Below are 23,445 nucleotides of genomic sequence, written 5' to 3'. Positions count from 1 at the left end.
TCTAAATCTATGCTATGTATAAAAGTCATGTGACAACATAAAAGAATTGTTTATTATCTACAAGATGGAAATGCAATGCTCCCCGCTTCAAAGGAGCGATATCCCTCTATCATGATAAATAAGACCCCTTTATATAAACCCGTGCCAGCTTGGTTACTGCTGTTAGTCTCGACAGACGTGAAGATTTCCACGTACAAGTTTCTTCTAGGTGATGTGTTTAAATGACACACAAGTGGCACATTCAGCCAGAGATGGACAACACTGCTGTGAATTGGGCTGGTTTCAACCTTCTGCAAATTGAGGGAGTTTGCAGAAATGGAACATTCCTGCTTTTCCTTGCAGTTTCTGTAGATCAGCAGCTGAAGGACAAGAGGGCCTCAAGAGCAACATGCGATGTAGCTTAAGAGGCTCCTGTAAGTAGCAGGTAATGGATTTCCTGCCTCTTTCTCTTACAAGAGAAGCGCAGGCTCAGTGAATGAAGCAAAACATTCTACAAAGGTGAAAGGGAGCAATTTATCCACTTCACCCTACCGGCTACAGCCCCTGTGCAACGTTTTTTCAGGAGATCCCCAATCCTCCACAATGGCTTTATGGAGAGCACTGGGAGGGGTTATGGGGGAAAGGCAGGAAAGACCCACTTCTGCAAACTTCTCTGTTCATAGTAGTGAGAATCCAAAGCAATAAAAAAATAAATAACCACACAGGAGGAACTGTATTTGTATGTAATCACAGCAATACACAAGAACAGAAACAATGGGGGGGGGTGGCAACCATTCCAGGACAGGTATGTTTATAAAGGTGGTCAGAACACTTGGTGGCCAGACGTAGCTTTGAGACGGAGAAATAAGTGTTCCTCATCTTGACTCCCTACAACTCCTATCAGATGTCCATACTTTGCTGCTGCTGCTTCTTCTTCTTCCTCTGGGCTTTGGACATGGCACCCAGCGCAGACTGGGAACTTGTCTCCAAAAGGTCAGGCAAGAGCAGTTTTCCAGACTGGGTTGGGTATTTGGTCTTCATAAGTTTTTTAAATACTGGCTGAGAGAGCAAGTGTTTCAGATGCTTCTTCATCCCTTTCAGCATCTTCTGCTTCTGACTCTCTTCTTGCTCACTGGGCCGGCCTCCTATAGAGATGTTTAAAATTAATTAAAAAAACAGAATAATCTCTGTGGATCACAATAAGCTAGAATCCATGAGCTTTCCACATGCATAACAATGCCGGTTTCTTTGGGAAGTATCCAGAGACGGCATCCCTTGAGTTCCACAGTGACTGGTATCCATGTGTTTTCTAAATTTCCAAACTGGCTTCTTGTTGAGTTTGAATGGAGCTTGTGGCTTAAAACCAAGCAAACACATGCAGTCCCAGAATGTGTTTTAGACCCAGGTAGAGACATGGACCAGAATTCTCAAGAGGGAGTAACGTGGGCTACTGCATTCATCTCTGCGTCTCGGGTGATATGCAAGTAATCCCACCTTCCTGGCAGCCCTCTCCCCATTAACATATAACCATCACCACCCCCTGACTTGCCTATCAGGGCCTCGTCATCCAGATCAAGCTCGAGGGCGTCGGCGGCTTGCTGCAGCCAAGAGTTGTGCTGTTTTGCTCGGCTGCTGAAATACTCCACCTTCTCGATCTGTCGCGCCAAGTTTACCCTCTCCTGAAAGAAAGCACAGGGACATTCTCTGCCAATCCGTTCTTTGTGCCCTGCAGAGGGCACTCAGAACAGCACAATTCGAAAGGCCAGCCTTACAGCCTTATAGGAAAGGGCTGACAAGGCTGGGACACTGAGCTTAGAAAGTATGAAAAAGCAGGCGTGGTAAAAATGGTACTATGAAGGAAAGGAACCTGGGGAGGCAGCAAACTAACTTGGCACGCAGAAGATCCTTAGTTCAGTCCCTGGCCTCTCCAGGTAAAGACCCCAGGTGGCAGACCCTGGGAAAGGCCTTTCTTGAATACTGCAGAGCTGCTGTCTGTTAGGAGTATTCAGCAAATAGCCTGACAGTCTAAAGCAGCATCCTGTATAGATATATGTAACAGTACAATTCTCCCAATGAAGTTGACTGTCAGTAGCTCTCGGGCAGATGAGAGAGAACCTCCACAGTCAGAAGCAGTATACCCCCTAATGCCAGTATTAGGAGGCCTTGGCCTCTAGGCCCCTTCACAGAAACAGGGTGGCCACTGTGTGACACACGATGCTGGAATAGATGGGACCACTGGTCTGATCCGGCAGGGCTCTTTGTATGTTCTCACAAATGCATAGTTAACTACCCAAGAGGTGGAATGGCTACTCACTTGCACAATTTTTAAAAAGGATTGGACAAATTCACGGAGGATGGCTGTTAGACATGATGGCCAATGGAGCCTCTGCGTTCAGAGGCAGGATGTGTCCGGTTATCAGATACAGGGAACAAAGAACAGGAGATGGCCCTCCCTTCCTTGCTCATCTTGTGGGCTCCTCAGAAGCACCTGGCCGGTGCCTGCTGAAAACGAACGCTGATCCAGAAAGACATCGCTTTGATCACGCACAAACAACCTTGTGCTCAATCAACTTATTTCCAACTTATCTTTATAGCACTTGCCTAACATCAATCAATTCAATTAATGCAAAAAAGAGAGAGAGAGAGAGAGAGAGAGAGATGGAGTATGAAAAGTCAGAGTGGACTTGTGAGGAAGTACAACAGGACTATTTACAATTCCTTTCCTTTACTGATTTTTAGCCTCTGATCACCCCCCCCCCCCCAAAATTTGAAACAGAACATGCTGCAGCCATGAACAGATAAAATCCCCTAAAAACATACTCGGTTATGCACAACTTAGGGTTTGAACAAGAAAAACATACAGAGAGATGCATTGATCCAGGCTAAATGTGAGGTCCAGAAGCAGAGATGGAAAGATGAGCAACGTTCCCCCACTCCGTCCTGCAAACTTGTCACTGTGCAAACCCTTACCTGTGTTGCTATGCAAGGGAGGGGACTGAGGCTCTGTCAACACACAACTGGTACAGAGCAGAGCAGTTTAATAAAGCCAGTGTTTTTTTTCTTTAAAAAAGAGAGATATTTGCCTCTTTGGGGTCCAAGCCAGTGGCTGAAAGAGTTTGGTAGGACCAGCACATGCCACCAGAAAAAGAAAGCCCTGATTAAAGACATATGTTGGCAGGCTTGAATATTTTGAAAAATACAGTCTGAAAACATTAACAGAGCAAGAATCGGACCCCGGCCCGTAGTGATTATATATGCCAAGAAATACCCTGAATGCTGTATATTGGACATGCTGATTAAATCACATGAAGGAATTAAATTATTAAAGCAGCAGGAATGACAGCAGAGCAATGAATCGGAATCCTTAAGTAGCTAAAGAAAGGAAAAATTAATCTCCAAAATCATTCATTACCTGCAATTAACTACTTAAAACTACGCATTCACAACAGCTTTAATTTTTAATGTCCTCACATCATTCTCTTTTTCCCCCAGCAGAGATCGCATAATGCCTTTGGTGGGTCTTAGGGCTCCCTGGCTGCTAAGAGCTGAAGAGCAGAGAAACGTTTTTTAAAATCCCCAGATCTAACTTAATGGAACTAGCGTTTGACAAAAGGAAAAGCCGGCCTTCAATGCAGAAACAACTTATGGCAGCTTGAAGAGATTAAACTAAGCACCACTTCCTCACATTGCGTTAACTCCATGAACACACATGCACACAACACCACCTTATGCCAGATCAGATAATTGGTTCATACAGCTCATTAATATTTGCTTTGGCAGGAAAAGTTCATTCCAAATTACTTGCAATCTAAGATCCTTTGAACTGGAGATGCCAGGGGCTGAAGCTGGGATCTTTGAAATATCGCACTTTTCCTTCATGCCATTTTACCTGTTCATTTTTCACAGCAATGGGAAACGAGAGGGGCAATTCTAAGGAGGGCTCTTTGGAAGTAAGTCCCATTTTATACAATAGGGTTGACATCCAGAAAAATGTACAAATTGGCTGCAATCTTAAGAACAAAGACATCAATTTCAGAATGTCCGGATAAAGTTGACTGAAAACTGAAGTGCATTCCAGCTTCATCTATTACAGAAGAATAATACTGCCAAGTTCCTATTGGGATGTTTTCTCCCTCCCAACTAACTCTTCAATACCGTAAGACTACTTAAGGGAATACTGTGGTTTTGGAAAACTAACACAAATATTTGTTTGTTTCCTTTGCTTTATGTTCTAAAATTTTCAGGGCACCCTGCAATCTAGATCAGGCACTTTTAAAAACTGGAAGTCATAGAAAAATCTGGCACATCATCAGCCACTGCAGACTAAAACACTGTTTTAGATAACAGATGCTCTATGATGAAGAGTGTGGTGGGCACCTTAAAGATTAACAAGGTATTTTCCAGCATAAGCTTTTGCAAGCCAGCTGTGTTTGATGAAGCGAGTTCTGTCTCAAAAAAAGCTTCTGTTGAATACGTAGCTGGAAATTAAGAAAAATCAAGAATAGTTAACATGGATATAGATCTTATAAAATTAAGATCTTAAAAATGTTGACTATAAAATGCAATATATGTGACTGAATATAGAACGTTGAGAATAAAATTTGGGGTATAAGTAATTAAGGAGGAGAGGAGTAATATGAAATTCAGCTGTGTTGTTATATATCCTGTTTTTGTTGTAGCTTAAATCTATTATTCTGTATTCTGTTCAAGAGTCTTTGTGCACTTTCAAATGTCTTTTTTTCCTCTTTTGAATAAAGTTTTTTTTTTAAAGTTTCTGTTGGAAGAAATGTTAGTTGCTATAGCCTAACATGGCTATACGTCTGGAATTTGCTGATCAGGATTCCCAATTCACAGGTATAATATTAACATTTTTTCTTGAGGTCTTAAGGGACTGTGAAAAGCACTATAGCTGAAGGAAGGTGCCTAGCAGAAAAAAGACCATTTTTACCTTGATAGCAGTCATGCATTTCATTTCCACCGGAAAAAAAGGAAGCTCTTCACTCTTTGCCAATGTCTTATAAATTCTTTTAAAATTCATCACATCGCTTGGGCCAATCAACAACAAGCTCAGGCCGTCACTGGCGGCCCTGGCAGTCCTTCCACTCCTGTGCACATAGACTTCGGAAGTACGAGGAACCTGCAAAAGCAAAAGAGATTAACACTTCCATGGAGACAGAACAGAGTCTACAAAGAAAGAACAGCATGTCAACTTCCCAGAAAGTCATTTCACACCTTCCCCCTTAACTGCTTCAACGTTGCAAGTTGCCTTTGTTCGTAGACAGAGCGCTTAGCTTCAGAAGAAAAGCCAGCGGCCTTGGCGATTGGGAAATGTGTGTGTGTCTACTGCAATTCCGAGCTAGCACAGAAAATACAAAAGGTATTATCCAGACTGCAAAATTCAACCTCCCAAGAATCCTAGCCTTCTATGTTTAAAAAGCTCAAGTTTGGAAAATAAGGGGCGGGGTGATGTAGGAAGAGAGAGGGCTGGAAAAGGACATTGGGAAGGAGGATTACTATGTACCAGAGAGCCAGGGGAGAAAATGTTTCTCAGGTCTACCTTTGAGAAGACACAGTACTTTAAAGAGATGCACAGGAGAAAATTCCACCATATGCAGCTTCTTCCATCACTTCACTACTAAGATGGGAAAACCCTTTCAACCAAGCTGGGCTTTTCTCTTTGCTTTCACTGTGCATGCAAATTTTCTGCAGCTGTTTACATCTGTAACCTAAATACCCACAGGCTTAAAAGATGGCCACTTGTTAAATGTAGTTATAGACTACCATGAACATTTTTAATTAAGATGAGTAGCTGTGTTAGTCTGTCTGTAGCAGTGGAAAAGAGCAAGAGTCCAGTAGCACCTAAAAGACTAACAAAAATTGTGGTAGGGTTTGATTTTTCATTAGTCACAGCTCACTTCTTCAGATACAGCTAGAATCTGAATCCATCTGTCCTTATATCTTGGAAAGTGGAGTGATTGTAGAAGCCGAATGATAATAGCTGGTGAATGACAATGGCAGGCATGATTGAATAGGGTGGGGTATGCCGAGGGGTAGTGGGTGTGGAGAAATCAGCAATGGTAATGAGACAGGAAGCCTAGGTCTTGATTCAGTCCAGGTGGATGCATTGTCTTGAGCTTCGTTATCAGTTGAAATTCAGCAGTCTCTCTAATCTCCCTTTGAAATTCCTATGCAGGATAACTACTACTTTTAGGTCAGCAACTGAATGTTCTGGAACGTTAAACATGAAATAAGAACTTTGATTGAAATAAGAACTCAAGAAGAGCCCTCCTGGGTCCTACCAAAAGTCCACCTAGTCCGACATCCATTTCACACAATGGCCAAAACCTGTTGCCCTGGAGGGTCAACAAATAGCATAAAGAGGCTCCCCCTTTTTTTGTATAGTGTTTTTAAGAGGCTCCCTTTGATGTTCCGTCTCACCACTGGTACCCAGAGGTTTGACAACAACAACATTTGATTTATATACCACCCTTCAGGACAACTTAACTTCCACTCAGAGCGGTTTACAAAGTGTGTTATTATTATCCCCACGACAATCACTCTGTGAAGTTGGTGGGGCTGAGAGAGCTCTGAGAGAGCTGACGGACCCAAAGTCACCCAGCCGGCTTCAAGTGGAGGAAAGGGGAAATCAAACCCGGTTCTCCAGATTAGAGTCCTGCCGCTCTTAACCATTGTATCAAACTGGCTCTGACTATGGAGGTTCCTTTTGGTCACCTTGGCAAGTAGCCACTGATGGGTCCATCTTCCATGAACCTGTCTAATCTCCATTTAAAGCATTGTGTGCTCATGGCCATCACTACATTAACTGGCATTGAATGCCACAATTCAATTACTTGTGATGTAAAGCAGCATTTCCTTCTGTCTGTCCTGAACATCAGGGGAAGAGAGAGGTACATGGTAAATGAATGATGTGCCCATCAACTTCATTGGGTGTCCCTGACTTCTAGTGTTTTGGAGTTGTGGGGAAAAAATGCTTACCTACTCTCTTCTCCTCATACATAATTTTATAAATCTCTATATTCTCCCCACCCCAGTCACATTTTTTTCCTAAACTAAAAAGACCCTGACCCTTTAGCTTTCCTCACATGAAAGCAGCTCCAATCTCTTTAAACATCCTTGCCTCTTTCTGAGGTAAATCTAGGACATAAAAAGGCACACGAGGAGAGAAGGAAACCTCAGTCCAGTCGAGGTACTGCCTGTCACAATTCCCTGCCTCTTTCTGGAGCTCAGACATGTTCAGTGAAGAGGTTTGATCTCTGGCCTCATATAAACAACAACAACAACTGCACTTATATACTGCTCTTCTAGACAGATTAGTGTCCCACTCAGAGTGGTGAACAAGTTACTGTTATTATCCCCACAATACAGCTGGGGCTGAGAGGATGGCTTACCCAAGGCCACCTACTGAGCTCATGGCAGTAGTGGGATTCAAACCAGCTTTTTTCAATTATTTCCAATTTACTCAATTTGTTAAACAGCGACCAAAAGTACATTTTGGGGGGAAGATGGTACCTGGTAATGAATGACATGCTGCACGTTAGGAATGTCAAGCCCACGAGCGGCAACATCAGTTGTGAGGAGGACGCAGCTGAAAATGCAAAAGGGAGAGAGCTGAGCTGTCCGTTCCACAAAGCTAGAAGCGCTTCCTTCACAAGGTAAGCTGACCAGGCGTGGGAAAAATCAATAGCTTGTAAATAAATCACAAGTATAATGAAGATAAATTTTTAAAAGTGCTGGAGGAAAGAGAAGAGAACCTACTCAAATAAGACAGTACTTCCTTTTGCCTCTCAACTATGCACTGAGGATCATAATCGGCACAGAACAAGCTGTTTAAAAAAGACGTAAAAAGAAATCCCCTTCCCCTCAAATCGTGCCACTTCATATACCACAGATTAATCTACAACCAAGATGCACAACTCAAGCTGCTACAATAAAGGGCCAGAATAGCCCTTAACTGGAGATAAGTAGGCCATGCCAGGCTCCACGCCATACTTTCATGGTTAAAAAAAAAGCACTGGTTTCTTTTTCTCTTCTTGCTTGATGCCTCTAGATCAGGGGCAGGCAACCCTTTTGGCCTGAGTGATGAATGAAGTGCAACATCTACCTAAGAAGATGCTGGTATGCTGGCCAACAAAGGTGGGTGGGGTGGGATTGATGGTTATTTCAGCCACAGAGACTGCTCGGGGGGAGGGGGGCAAGGGCTACCAGCCTTTACTGGGAATAGGTATACAAGGAGCCCAGTTGATTACGTCACTGCTCCACATCCCTCCCCCAAACCCTGGAACTTTGCTCTGGTTCAACCTGGCTCAACTACATCCCTGCTTTTGAGGCGGAGCAAGGAAACTGCAGTGCCAAGCAAAATGGTCTGAGGTGCTGCCATTTGGCACACATGCTGTGGGGTGCCTCACCCTGCCTACAATACACATTATTCTGGGATGCTTCGACTACCCTCCGGATTTTACTAAAAGGCATTGGGGGTTATGTAGACCCCAACTAAAGGGAAGGGGGGGCGGAGAGCATGATCAAGGCATTAAGAGGTCTATATGGACTCAACATGACGAAAAGTAACATTTCACACCTGAAAAGGTACTTGCCATGGCAGCAGTAGTTAAGATTAAAAGATGCCAGTCATTCAATATTTTAACTTGGGGGGGGGAGGTTAAGTAACCAGAAAATACTATCCTTATATCACTGCATGCCTGCACTATAAGCAATACTTCTAAACACTTTCTTTTTCACATCAAATTGGAGTCAGTGTCAAATGCCTCTCATTTTTCTTCACAACAATCTGGGGGAAAGTAAGAGCTCTGGACAGTGGAAAGTGAGAGAATTTGCCATTTTACAAATCTGCACAATTCTAAACATAGCAACGATGTGCCTGCATCATCTCCTAGCTGCACTCAGTGATGACAATGCAAGTGAGATGTGCGTTACAGCTGCCTCTAGCAGACACTGACTCAGAGTCGATGACAAATGCATGCATGCCCTGATTTACAGGACAAACTGCAACATCCTAGGCAGACCGCAGTCTGAGACCACTATGCAAATGCTAAAAATACTGTCTTTGTGAGTACTAGAACAAGTGATTTTCAGGAAATTGTGGAATCAAGTGCAACGCCCCAGGCATCACTGGGTGATTCCTATGGATCTATTTTGCTAATGGTGTCACTTTCCTCCATCACAATGAAATCTTCTGGAGACAGAAGAGGCCCTTTTGGTGATGGAAGAGCCTTTTGCATCCATGGAAATGTCTTTGTGAGGAAGGGAAAAGCATTTTTTCCAACAGAAAAATTTAAAATAGTTGAGACTTTCTCCTGCTACACGTTTTGAATAAACAATACTTTGTCTTAAAAAGCATTTCACTCCTCCTAAGGCGTGGGCGGGGGGAATAGTTCACATTAGTTTTTTTTCCAGTGGTTCCCCCATATTTCCCATCAGAAAAATTGAGGGGGGAGGGGTCTTCCGACTTTTTCATGCTCTATATTTTGAATGAGTTAAAACCTTGTCTGAAAAAGAATTTTACTTGTTGGAAGAGGGTAAAAAAAGTCATAGGAGATTTCAGTGATCCTAAGAACATCCACCAGGAAAACTGAAAAAAAAAATCCTCAGAAAAAAAGGGGAGGGGGAATTTTTCCCCTCAGAATTCCCCCACCCCACCCCAGGCCTTCACATTTCTAATCTGGACCCAACCTACAGCCAAAACACATGGAGGAAGTGGCATCTATGGCAACTACACATGTGGCATGCCACTTCAGGGGACGCAAGTGAGGCACAGACTTGCCACCTCTCAACCCTTCTCCAAGTAGCCTCCCCCAAAAAACTAGTTGGTGACCTACATCCAGGCAGTCTACGGCTATACTAATGCACTAACTTACTGGTCACGTTCTGCAAACCTCTCCAGGTTTTTCAGCCTTTGTTTCTGATGCATATTTGCATGAAGAGGCAGAGGACTGCAGTCCAGTATGGTCAAGAGTGCTGTCAGTCGTTTGATACAGTCTATACTGTTTGCAAAAACCATAGTCCTGCCAGGGTACTGCAGCAGAAAATAATAAAGGTAATAGTCCTTCTCATCCGCATTACAGTGGATTCTGGTCTCTGTGAGGGTCTCCACAGTGGCCTCTTTTCTTGTCAAGTCAATCACTTTGGGCTTGCTCTTGATACCCACTTTCTGCATCAGCATTTCCAGCTTGGCTGTCCTGTCTATTTTCACAGTGTTTTTTTTCTGGAGGACTCTAACGGGAGTCTGGTGGATCAAAGTCAGGGTGGCAGAAAAGACAAAAATCTGACGCCTGGGGTTATACTGTGAATCGTTCAGCATTTCCAGCAACTGAGAGAGTTCTTGGAAATGTCCTTTCTCAACCATCCGGTCGGCTTCATCGATCACCAAGCACCTGCAAGGGAGAGGCAAGGGATAGTTCAGAAGAGAAACTTCACAAGAAAAACGGGGACATCTTTTGTGTAAAACACACACTGAGAGCTAATTCCTACTTGATATTTTGTAGCCAAGTACAGATATTTTATTTATTTTATCTGTATCATTTACAGTCCACCTTTCTCACTTGGGGCCAAGCTACACATGACAAATGACACTTGAACGGCAAGTGGATTGAGTGGAGGGCAAGTGAACAGAGAGAAATACACGTGCTGTTCAAGTGCCATTCGTCATGTGTAGCTTGGCCCTGAGACTCAAGGCGTATTACATAGTGCGAGATTAGTACAGTCAATATCAAAGGCACTTCAATAAACAATGCTATAGGATACCCAAAATAAATATGCTCTAGATCACATTTGATGCACATGTCCCTCTAAGACGCTCTGAAGTGCCACAATGCTTTTGATTTGAGATGTGTAACTTTTCTATTCAAGTATCCATACCCAAGGACAAAACATTGCAAGTGAGAATTGCCCTATTGGCTGATTCATACATTCAGCTGGAAGGTGAAGGACAACTTTTTTGGCATGACTGTGAACGAGGCAAGGAATAGGACTGCAGGTCACCTCTCCCTTGAACTTCCTTTTAAACAAGAGCCGAGCCAGGAGGTGGCAGGCACTGAAATGGCACTGCTTGTTCATGACAACTCAAAGCAATTATGCCAAGAGTCACTATACCAAAAACAAACTGCCCTGTGGTCACTTTGCTACCTCAATTGTTCAGCGGAATGAGACAGGAGAGAGTATGGATAACTACAGGGGACCTATTTGGTGCTACCTAAAACTGCAAAAGCTGACACCCAGCATGATTTCACAGTCCTTGCCATTTCCCCGTGTTCCACAAACAAAAAGATTTAACAGGGAAAAGTATAACATTTAAGCAAACACAACCCTTTCCTACAAAGTAGCCCAGTATGTTTTATTCTGAGCTAGATTTGCTGATTTTTTTGCACAAAATGTCTTCTAATGCTGAGCTATAAAACAGCAAGCTATGTGGTTGTCCTAAAGAAATGACCTCCAACTGACCAGGCAGGGAAGTTCTACATAATTATGTTCTGTTGTGCTATGAATGGCTAAACTACAGGCATGTAAAACATTTCTGAGAGAGTCACGTCTGTATTGACTGACAAGACAGGTAAGAGTTCCAGCTCTGGCCTGGTTAATGGGGGTTCAGCTTTCACCACAAGCCGTGAAAGTAGAGTATCCTCAGGCAAGCCACTTTCTCCCAGCCTCTAGTCCTCATGAAGAAAACAGGAAAGTGGATGAAGAGACCCAACACTGTATCCCATTAATACTAAATCTCAGTGCAATTGATGACAATGGGGTCAGGACAGACATTAGGAAGTTGTGCTCCCAGGATGGCAACATGCAAGGCAGGTAAAATGTAGCATACCAGTCCTGCCAGGCCATGACTCTGCTTACCTACAATGAGCCCTGCTGGATCAAAGCAATGGCGCATCTAGTCCAACATCCCGTCTCACACAATGGCCAACCATTATTCTGGGGGCCAACAACAAGGCATAGGCCGAGGCCTTCCCCCCATGTCGCCTCCTTGCACTGGTATTCAGAGGTTTACTGCCTCTGAATGTAGACGTTCCCTTTAGCCACCCTGGCTAGTAGCCACGTATCCTCCGTGAATCTGTCTAATCCCCTTTTAAAGCCATTTATGCCTGTGGCCAGTCACTACATCCTCTGATAGTGAATGTCACATCTTAATCACTCATTGTGTAAAGAAGTATTTCCTTTTGTCTGTTCCGATTCTACGGGCCATCAATGTCATTAGACATCTCTGAGTTCCAGGATCTTCAAAGAAAAGGTTCTCTATTCACTCTCTCTACCCTGAGCATGATCTTATAAATCTCTATCATCTCTTATTATTCATTTTTAATTGTTTTGATATGATGTTTTAATGTTTTTATAATGTTTTTACTGTTTTAAGCTGTTGTTAAACCGCCCTGAGCCCGTCTGACAGGGAGGGCGGTCTAGAAATGTGATTAAATATATAAATAAATAAATTTCATTTCTGAACCGAAAAGTCCCAGACTCTTCAGCCTTTCCTCACAGGACACCTTGGTTGCCCTCTTCTGTACTTTTTCCAGCTCTGCAATGTCCTTTTTGAGATACAGTGACCAGAACGGCACAAAGTATTCCATCCAAAGGAGGCTGCATCATAGAACTATACAGGGATCTGTGGTGTGACCTCATACGGAATACTGTGTACAGTTCTGGCTGCTGTATCTCAAAAAGGCCATTTCAGAGCTGGAAAAGGTACAGAAGAGGGCATCAAAGACGCTTGAACTAGCAGAGTGACACATCCCCTGTGAGGTTTGCAAGTCTTGGGAACGCAGCATCCGTGCACCCGAAATGGGGTAGAGTTCTGAAGGGAAACCTGGGTTCAAATTCTCACTCTGTGATGAAGTTCTCTGGATGGTCTTGGACCAGTCACCGTGTCTTAGCTTAACCTACCTCACAGATTTCTGGGAGGATAAAATGGGGGAAAGGAAAGCCACGTATGCCATCCTTGGAATGACCTGGAGGACTAAGGTGTTGCATGAAGACCTGTCCTATTTTATCTCACTCCTTACTGCTTGCCCATTCTTTCTTTATTCTGCTATAAGTAGGCCCAATCTGTAAGTGTGCCAGTGCGGGAAAGGGCTGTGCTGGAATCTCAGAGACTCAGGTTCCAATCCCTACTGTGTTATGAAGCTTGCTTTGTTACCTTGGACTAGCCATTCCTCCTACCTTACAGGGTTGCCAGTAGGATAAAATGGGGGAAGGGAGATGGATGCATGCCGCTCTGAACTCCATGGAGGAAGGGCAGGATGAAACTGTACAAAATGAAATCTATAAGACAGGGAACCCAACAGGAGGTGAGAAGCAACAGGCAGGTCACCTTACAGTTAGGAAATGGGAAGCACATTTTAAAAGAATAAATTATACACACACCCAATTCCTGAAGCCCTCGAATGTGCTACTGGATCATTTTCACACCTTCACAATCAAAATGAGGAAGAAATGAAGGTTTGTCTGTAGCAGACAACTAGATTCCAAACTCAGTGTGCAGAAAGTTGCAGAAGAGGAACTTGGCCAATGAGATCCGCCATGATGAAGTGGCTCATGTTGGACTAGGAGCTGGGGCACTCGTATTTGAATCTTTGCTCTGCCAGGGAGCTCTCAGAACAATTACTCTTAACCTACCTCATAGGGTTGTTGTGAAAATAAAATGTCCTGGCACATGTAATCTAAGTACCACGATCAACTTTTTTGTTATGATGTTCATTGCTAGACCAGATCCTCAACGCAGATGAACTTTGAGCAAAGATGCCAATAGCCCTGCTCCATCCAGTACCTCCTACAGTGAGCACCACAGCACAAGCGAGGTTCTGCAGTACGAAAACACAGCACTGGCTTTGTTAGAGAAGTCTACCATTTTTGAAAAGCCTCTGAATACCTGAGCTGCCGGAGGCTGGACAGATGCGGATGCCTCTCCTGAACCAACTCCCACAGGCGCCCTGGGGTCGCGACAATTATTTCTGGCTTCCTTTTCAAGACTCGCTGCTGTTTCTGAGAAGCCATTCCACCGACAAGAAGAGCTGTCTTAACACCTGGAACGCACAGTTTGGCGCAACATTAAAATCCCAAAGCATTGTCTTAAGGTACACTACATCCTAAAATGTGTAATATTTCTCAGCATAAAAGCAAACCAATGACATGCTTCACCACCCCAGAGAGAAATCAATGAACCAGTTCCTCAGGGAACGTGCCTGCAAGCTCCATCGTGCCGTGAAGCATTCCTCTAATTCAAAGAAAGCCTTAAAGCAAGATGATTCTCGGAATTATGAACGCAGAAAGTGATCTGTTTTGTTCTACGTTCACCAGAAGGAACAGTACAACTACAAATAATTCTGGAATGGAGAGTCATTCTTCACCCAGAAATGCTCAGGGAGCCTGACAACTGCTGCTCCAGAGCCGCCAATAACTCTAAAGAGCCTCACGTTGAAACTGGAAGTTCTAGAATCTCTTCCAAATAGGCGTCAAGCATCAGTTTGACACTGAAATTGAAGCCAGAATTCACAGAACACACTATTCTATAAAAATCTACTCAGGAGGTGAACTCTATGGGAGCTTTCTAAGGAAATGTACATGGGATCAGGTTGCATGCTGACACAATTCAGACTACAGAAGAGACATTCATTGGACAGCATTAATTTAAAAGCTTTTTCTCTTGTATGGTAGGTATTTATAGACTGGGGCCCCCCATCTGGTTGAGCCTGTGGACCCTTTTGGAATTTTGAGAGCAAGGAATGGGTGCCACCAGAAAAAGGCTGCCATGGAGGGTTGGGGAGCGTCAGAAAATGGCTGCTATGGGGTACTGAGGCTGGTCACGAAATATTGCGAAGTTTCAAGCCAAGCGTCCTACTACTAGAGACGCAGTTGTTTCTGGGTTCACCTGCTGCAAAGAAGTGGAGGAAAGCCAGGACTGGATCTATATTTGGGGGAAACATGCTTTCGAAAGAAGCAAATGAGAAACCCCTTGGCTGGCACCGTGGTACCCATAGTCACCACATTGGGGAACACCGTTCTAAGTCAACAAAAAGCTTCCAAAAAATGAAGCCCACACCTGGTCCTCCACTTTGTTCCCCTTCTATTTGCTTATTTGCCTACCCTGTTTCTTCTGCTACTGAAGAACAACTCTTGTGGATTAGGTGAAGGTGACCGAGTTGGAAAATGTTGGTGATTCTTTCCCTCCCATGAGACAGAGGATATTCTTTATGTTAAACTATCCCCAAGCCCAATTTTAAAAAGCTACAATGTTATAAAACGGTGACAAAAACACCATTTTTACAGTATGTTTGTAGCCTGAAAACAGTTGTTCAATTTAAGCTGATTAATGACATGTTTTGCTGGGATTTTACTTAACAACTTTTTAATGTTTTTTGTTTTTATGATGTTTTATTTTGTAAGCCTCTGGCTTCTCGTCTGGAAAGCTTCTGTTCACCAAGCAGAATATTCTCCAGATGCATTAATGCTCAAATCTACCCAAAATAAAAACAAAATGAAACAAAAATTACCCACCACCAACACCGCCCCCAGGAAGGTGGCATACATAAATAACAGAAATTTAAACCTCCTTTAAATGGACACAAAAATATGCCACACCAACATTTATCCCATATTCAGCGCTCAAAAAATTCTGTTCCCAAGCATTCCTGCAGATAGCCCAGCAGAACTTTGAGACCTGCATAAATTATGCAAACGTACAGCATTGCTCTCACTTTGCATAATTTATTCTGACTCGGCTGGCCCTGGGAAGTGGCAAGGAACTACACTGCACAGTCCCAACTACTAAAAATGTTATGTACTTTGGCTTCTGAGAGTTCAATATGCTTCATGGGTGCACCTTTAAGCATATCTTCACTGCTGTATCACATAGAAAACTCTTTTTTCTAAAACGAAAACCCAGATTCTGAGGAAGCTAAATCAGTGACCACACTCGGCCCTTTCTCCGTGGCAACCCACAGCTCTGCCCATGCTATGCTATAAAAACTGAAGCCTGCACTGAAACAGAGCCAAAGTTAACAATTTCATATGCAGCTTGCAAATTAGGCAAAATGCAATGCCAAGAATAGACATACCTGTGTACTTGGCTACTGCATCAATATGATGTTTCACTTGGACTGCCAATTCCCTTGTAGGAGTGAGGACCAATCCCAGAAGAGGATTGCTTTCCTTTGCATCATGTTTCTTGGCATCCAAATCCAATTCTACGTCCTCCAACACCTTCACGCAGCCTGTTGCCGGAGATTCGTCATCCTCAGCAACAGGGCCACTAGCTTTCTTCCCATCAGGGTTCAGGCCTTCTGCTTCCTCAGTCACTTCCCAGCTTGGCACAGCATCCTCTCTACCTGCTGCTTCTTCAAGGGTACCATCACTTCCACTTGGCAAATTTTTCGATACTCGCCACTGAAGAATGGAGTGGATCATTGGAATTGCAAAAGCGAGAGTCTTTCCACTTCCTAAAACACACACACACACGTCAGCATCACGAGAGGCATGCTTTACCAGACTATTTGCAGAAAAACAAAAAGATACAAAAAAAAAAAGACGCACAACCACAGAGGGTGTCAAAAGGAAAGCATCCCACTGCACGCTCTCTCTCAGGATGCTGGGTCCTCAGGACCACCAAGCAGGTCTGGGAACTATATCTGATTCTCAGGACCTACTTCCAGTTTTTTCCCCAAAAAGAGCAGCCATTTCAATCTGCTGAACACAGCAGTCATCTTCTAGCATCTTTGATAGTTTTTTTTAAAAAAAAATAGCATCAAATTTTTAAAAGCCCAGGTACATGCAATTTTTTTCTTTTATTCCTCCCCATAAGATACAAAGAAAACTTATAAATTACAGCAGTCAGGAATATCATTTTTTTCCTGTTTTTAAAGGAGGTCATCTACTATCTTACGAGAAAAACTGTATCTTAACTTTCTCCTTTGTATAAAGATACTGCAAACCAGGCCAAGGAGATACTGCATTCTATTCATCTCACCTCTTGTGAAGCAATTTCTCTTCTTGTCCTTAACACTCATTCCACATATTTAACTCCTTGACTTGAGCACAGAATTAGATGTTAAAAGAAAATGGGATTTCTCCACCCCCCACCCCCCCAGGGTTGCCAGCTCTGGGTTGGGAAATCCCTGGAGATTTGGGGGGTGCTGCCAAGGGAGGGACAGTGTTTGGGATGGGGAGTGGGCTAATGGCATCAATCCTCATTTCCACCTATTTGTTGATCCTTCTACTTCAAATCCCTGTTATCTTGCCAATTAAAATTGAGAAAACAGGGTGTGGTGGTGGTAGAAGATTCTGATCAGCAAGTCCCAAGTCTCCAAACAGAACACATTGTCCGCTAGAAAACATCAAGACAACTAGGCATACAGCATTATTCTCTACAAAATTACAAGATTAACATAATGATGATGATATAGCTTAGAGCCAATCAGACTTTTAGTTCTTCAGGTTTTGTATTGACTGGAAGAACTCCTCAGGGTTTCAAGCAGTAGCTACTTTCCGTATCTCCTGCCACCTGGAAGACGCCAGGGACCGAACAGGGAACCTTCAACACACAAAGCTCTAGCAGCCAAGTCCTGTTCTGTTTTTACTACCCAAGGCAGAGGGAGAAAGCTATGCAGAATACCTGAGCCCTTGCCACTGAGGGCCTACTCAGTTGATTTCACCAGGCCCTGATTAAACATTTATAATAATATTCTATTTATATACCACCCTTCAGGACAACTTAACGCCTACTCAAAGTGGTTTACAAAGTATGTCATTATTATTCCCACAACAAAACACCCTGTGAGGTGGTTGGGGCTGAAAGAGCTCTGCAGAGCTGTGACTGACCCAAGGTCACCCAGCTGGCTTCAAGTGGAGGAGTGGGGAATCAAACCCGGCTCTCCAGATTAGAGTCTTGCCACTCTCAACCACTACACCAAACTGGCTCTCAAACTTATTTCCACACTCACTTCATTACAAACAACCCTGACCTTCTCAGTGTGGTCCAATTCTGTACCTGTTGGAGCCCACTTTTTAGGGTGTGCTTGTAAAAGGTAGGAATAATTTTGTAAGTAAGTTACCAATCTCCAGGTGGGGCCTGGAGGTCGCCCAGAATTACAACTGATCTCCAGGCAACACAGCTCAGTTCCCTGGAGAACACGGTTACTTTGGAACGTGGGCTTTATGGCATTATACCCTGCTGAAGTCCCTCCCCTTCTCAAACCCTGCCCTCCCCAGTTTCCATCTGCCAAATCCCCAGGAATTTCCCAAGCCACAAAACTTACAGCAAGCCTAGTTGTAAGTTTTGTGTTGTATTGCTCAGATGCGACTGTCTCTTTAAGGTATAAACAAGTGGCACTCTGGGAAAAGAGAGGGAAGAGGCAGATGCCATTACTGAAGTTCTGAAGATGTTGCCATTTGTGTTTGGTGTGTTTTTACGAAATAAAAGTTGATATATACTACATTGTCATGCCTTCCCCCTAGTTGGAGTGTAACATGCATATGGATGGGTGGAATAGATGTGTGCAGTTTGTAAGAGACAGGGTAACATCATGAGGTTGTACCTGTTTCTGCAGCACCAAGGACATCCATGCTATCTCGAATGGCAGAAGGCAGAGCCAGAGCCTGAATAGGAGTTGGAGCACTGAACCCTAATTCACCCAGTGCCTGAAGAACGGGCTCAGGAACAAAGAGTTCTTTCCATGCCGACATGTCTACCTGGAGGTCTGACGAGGCAGACAGAACTTCTGCTGTCCAGTTTTTTGCTTTTTTAGACGATGTGGTGGGTGCATCTTGGGCAGCACATGCTTTCTTCTTCCGTTTTCTCTTTTTCTGTTTTCTTTTCAAGCTCGTTGCAACTCCTGCATTGCTCTCAACTTGGCTAAGAACAGTGCCTTCCCACTCGGTTGCCTGATCGTCTGTTTTCAGTTCATCATGTCCGTGGGCTTCCTGTCCTACATTTTTCTCTTTCTTCCTCTTCTTTTTGGGAACGGTGCTCTCTGTCTCCACAGGCGCTTCCTCCTGCTGGCTATCGGCTTTTCTCTTCTTGGCTTCTTCTCCCGCTTTAGATGAAGTCACCAGTTTATAATCTGTAAGTTCTTCAAAACATACTAACCCTCCAAGTTGCTCATCAGCAAAGAGATTTGGGTCAATCTCAATAGGTTTCCATTTCCCTGTTACCTGGATGCCTTTCTGCTTCAATTTCGATGGGATCTTAAACTTGTTTCCTCTTTTCAGCTTCATGGTTGACCTTTCAAAAAAAAAGAACCAAAGATACTGGTGTAAATATGGTATTAATCAGATGCCTGCAGGCTAGGAATCAACAACCTTTTATAATCAGAAAGACAAACAAGATCCAAATTCAGAGCAAGAGGCCAAACAAAAACTCAGTCTAAGAAAGCCCATTTGCATAGCTAAAAATATGTAATTTAACATTACTGATAATCAACATATTGATAAACAATCCATAAAGTTTCTGCAGCCCAAACACTAGTGGTTGTGAGTCCTTTATTAGGAAGAGACACGCAAGAAGTCTCAAAATAAGTACAAATGGATGCACCCATGCAATTGTTTTAGGCATTAAAGTTTTGAACAGTGCAGCCAAAGCTTTGCGTGGCTATTTCAGATCAAAACAGAATCCTCATTGCATTTCCCTGCCTCATATACCTGCCCAATCCCATTCTGCTTCCCTTTCTCCTTTTATTCCATGTCCAGACATCCCAACAATGTGGGATTTGTTTAAAAACACAATTTATACATCACACTCTGCCTAACCTACCAAAGTAACAAATCCTGGTTTGTGTCTAAACTCCTGGTTGTCTACTGCTTGCCTCTCTCCTAACTTTCCAGGAAGAGGCCCAAAACCTCACACTACTATTAGGCAGCACTCAACAAGGCGCAGCTCATGAATTCAGAAGCCATTCAGGACACAATGTGGTCAATAAATCAGTTCCAAGCCCCACCTGGAAATGCAACTTTGGTATCAATCGACAAATCCTATTCTACTGGATGGTCTGAATCTGGATATCATAATCAGTCAGGGTTTGAGGAAACTGTGATTTATAAATGGTGGTTTGTTGTGACATCTGAATGCACTACTACAGTTCAATCCTAACCAGAGTTACACCTTTCTAAGTCCACTGAAGTCCTCGTGCAGTAGAAAAGAGCAAGAGTCCAATAGCACCTATAAGACTAACAAAATTTGTGGTAGGGTATGAGCTTTCATGAGCTACAGCTCACTACTTCTTTTGCTATTCTTTTCCCTTCCTCTGGAACTGAATGATGGTGCAGACAGACCTATCAGCAAAGCAATTCTAATGAGAAACAATAAAGCACCATGCTCTTAACGGACAGGAGGGGGGAGTGAGTGAGTAAGATCTCCAACCGCAGCTGAATTCCATCTGGGTTGTGTCTGATGCCTTCTTTTTGCAGGTGCCAGAAAGCTTAGGCATGGCACCTCACCAAGAGTACTTGGGGCAGAACCAGTGATTGACTGCTGATCCGGTATTCACATTTTCCTAATATTTTGTTTGTGGTTCATCTACATTGTCTTTGTCTGTTGCTGTAGTGACTTGTACTTGAAAATGTGCTGCTGTTCAAATTCTTCCAGGGTCTGCTGGGAGAATTACATTTGTGATCTCAGTGGTACACAAGTCCAGAAGGAAGTGCCTGTCAACTGCGAATTTATTTTCTCTTGGGTAGTCTTTTTCAGCCTGCTCAATCCTTCTTTATTTTTGAAGGTGATAATAGCTGCTAGGACATTGCCTAGGCCAAACCACTTTTTTCCTGAATAAAAAAAATCACTCCTGTGAGCAACTCCCACTTCAAGTTGCCGCAATATGGCCTTCATATCCTTGTGTTCTCTTACTAGCTCTGAACATTTGGTTCCACACAATTTGTTCCGAACAGCCATCCTCTCAAATTTGCTATTAATTGTAATATTTTCCCTCTTTCAGCAAGCCTGTACAACTTATGTTACAATTGGCAACCGCTCTGTATGAATCTACGGTTTCCAAAGTTGCTGTTCAACCCTGAATGATTTTTAAATTGGTGAAACCATTAAAGAAAAATAATTTCAGAGTTTAATTGTGAAATTTGTGAGCAGAAGAAGATAGGGAAAATTTTACTGTTACTTGCACTTTTCAAAGGGATCCTCCTAAACTGGAGAACCTGCTACTATATACAGAAAAAAATCCTCTCCAGTTTTAAACAGACAAGGGTGTAAATAAAATTTGCTTTTGTCTTAAGCATAAAGGACAAAAGAGCTGCTTCCACACACGTTGGATAATCCACTTTCAATATGCTTTAGTGAACATTTATAACTGATTTTCCATGTGTGGAACAAAATACCCACTTCTAAAGGATAACTAAAGTGCACTGAAAGTGCATTATTCAACGTGTGTGGAAACGGTCTAGCTGAACAAATGCATCTCCTCTGCCAAATGGGTACAGCCATGGGGATTTAGCAACTGCTGAATCTGTCTGTTGAGCATGTGTGTGTGTGTGTGTTACGTGCCGTCAAGTTGCCTCCGACCTATGGCGACCCAATGATTGAAAGACTCCAAAACGTCCACTCATTAACTGACTTGCTCAGAACTTGCAAACTGGAGGATGTCGCTTCTTTTATTGAGACAAGCCATCTCGTTTTAGCACTTGGCAAGGGTAAATGAACTCTGTGGGGTGTGGGCTCAGCTCCCGTTCAATGACTCCCAACGTGCAGGAAGATTAGAGGCTAGCAAACACAGGAAAGAAGTGCAAAGACATCTTTAACAAAAAATAGTGGTGGGGAGGGAAGGGCTGCATCTCAAATGTAACACGCTGCAGACTAAAAACAAAAGGTAGGCTTAGTGCCACCTTAAAGATAACAAATTTATCGCCGCGAAAACTTTCGTGAACTGTTTGCCCGTTTCATCCGAAGTTTCCTGCTCGTTTGTGCAGCTTGACAAACCAACGCTCCCCTAATATGTGAGCAACTCAGCAAACCTGCACCACACTCAAATAGAGAAGTACCAGTATCAACATCGAATCGGGTGTTCCACTAGGCGTCCGACGACACGAGTAAGCCGTTCGTTCCATCGCCTAATAACTCGACCAGCTCAGACGGAGGCGTGATTGGTTTCAATGGGGGGGGGGGCTCCTATCAAGTCAGTAACTTAAGACTGCAACCTTAGAAGTGACTGGAGGGAAAAAATATTAAGAGAGGGAAGTACCTAGTAAGATTGGGGGGGGGGGGGGTGTCTGCCGACTCCTTCCTCTTCCCAGCCACCCCACTGCAGCTTAACGGCCGCTCGAACCACCGCCCCATGGCTCCCTTTCCCCAGATCGGAGGCTACTTTTGCCTACTTCAGAATCAAACAAGCGAGCAAGCCTCGCCGTCACCCACCTAGATCCCACTGCGAAGACGCCAGCCAACCTCGTCTCTTCCCCGACACTTCCTGGAGAACCCAACCACGTGGCAGCATCACGGGAGCAGCCATGACAGGTCGACGTCACTCTTCTGCGCCCAAACAAAACTTTAGGCCGAGTTGCTGTCTGTAAACGAATCAGCCAGAGCTGCGCCTGTGGGCTTCGCTTTTTAGTGGCGGCTGAAAACGGGCAGGGGGGAAGTCGGGAGGGGGCGGCGGCGTAGTTGCGGTAAAAATATAAAAGGAGTCTTGTAGTATTTTAATAATAATCACTGTAGCAAATAAGTTTTTGTAGGAAGTGTACAGGAGAGAACTGAACTGATCGACTCGCGCGCACAAATGTGCTTATTATATTCGCTGTCTTTATCTGTCATATATATACACACATGCATATACACACACATATACATACATGTACATATATACATATGGATATACCTATACACATACAGACAAATATGTACACGTATATATATATATATATATATGCACACACATACATGATGCATATAACATACATATGTGTATACAGTCATATACATGTATATAACACACACACATATATTGCTGTGGGAATAATCAAGAGTTGAGTAGCATTTTAAAGACTTAGCAAAATTTTATTGTTAAGTTTTTTGTGGATTAGAGGCCAGTTCTTCAGATGCCCTGGGTGTGAATATTATGCAGACGTTTTCTGTGAATCTCATTTTACTCGCTAGGGCTAATGACTAGTGTTACCAGGTGGTCTCCAAAACAAATTTGAAGGGGGTCCTGGCAGTAAGCACACGCATTCCCGAGTTCAGCATGATGGCATTACTTCTGCGAGTGACATTGCTGGCGCTTCTTGGCACATGGACTACTGGGAGAGGGGGCCAGAAACATGGGAGGAAGTGGAGGCAGCACAGAAATGCCTGCTGCCGCTGCCACCAGCTCCTGCATGCCAGCAGCCAGATTCATGCACAAAAACTGGACATTTAGATATCCGGTATTTTAAATGTGTTTCCCCAGGACAGTCCACTAAAAAAACATACTGTCTGGAGGAAGATTTGGCAGCTGGCAACTTATGCTC

General features: G+C 43.5%; 1 protein-coding gene across 1 annotated transcript; it reads right to left on the bottom strand.

Moving 5' to 3' along the window:
• Positions 1-708: 708 nt before the first annotated feature.
• Positions 709-22,442, bottom strand: DDX24 (DEAD-box helicase 24). The gene is made up of 9 exons (XM_054972316.1): positions 22,358-22,442; positions 18,540-19,225; positions 16,065-16,445; positions 13,880-14,033; positions 9,873-10,388; positions 7,510-7,585; positions 4,928-5,116; positions 1,529-1,658; positions 709-1,124 (listed from the first exon to the last, which is right to left on the bottom strand). Exons 2-9 carry the CDS (start codon positions 19,216-19,218, stop codon positions 880-882), a joined length of 2,370 nt encoding a protein of 789 aa, XP_054828291.1. The 5' UTR covers positions 19,219-19,225; positions 22,358-22,442; the 3' UTR covers positions 709-879.
• Positions 22,443-23,445: the final 1,003 nt, after the last annotated feature.

The sequence above is a fragment of the Eublepharis macularius genome, chromosome 2 (genome assembly GCF_028583425.1).
Source record: "Eublepharis macularius isolate TG4126 chromosome 2, MPM_Emac_v1.0, whole genome shotgun sequence".
Lineage (NCBI taxonomy): Eukaryota > Metazoa > Chordata > Lepidosauria > Squamata > Eublepharidae > Eublepharis > Eublepharis macularius.
This window is presented reverse-complemented; position numbering and strand designations above follow the sequence as displayed.

Coding starts and splice junctions, on each gene's coding strand:
- DDX24 (XM_054972316.1), bottom strand. CDS start 19,218: ATGAAGCTGAAAAGAGGAAACAAGTTTAAGATCCCATCGAAATTGAAG. Junction 14,034..16,064: donor TGCAGTAGCCAAGTACACAG/GTATGTCTATTC, acceptor TGTGCGTTCCAG/GTGTTAAGACAGCTCTTCTT. Junction 5,117..7,509: donor AGCATGTCATTCATTACCAG/GTACCATCTTCC, acceptor TTGCTTTTGCAG/GTTCCTCGTACTTCCGAAGT.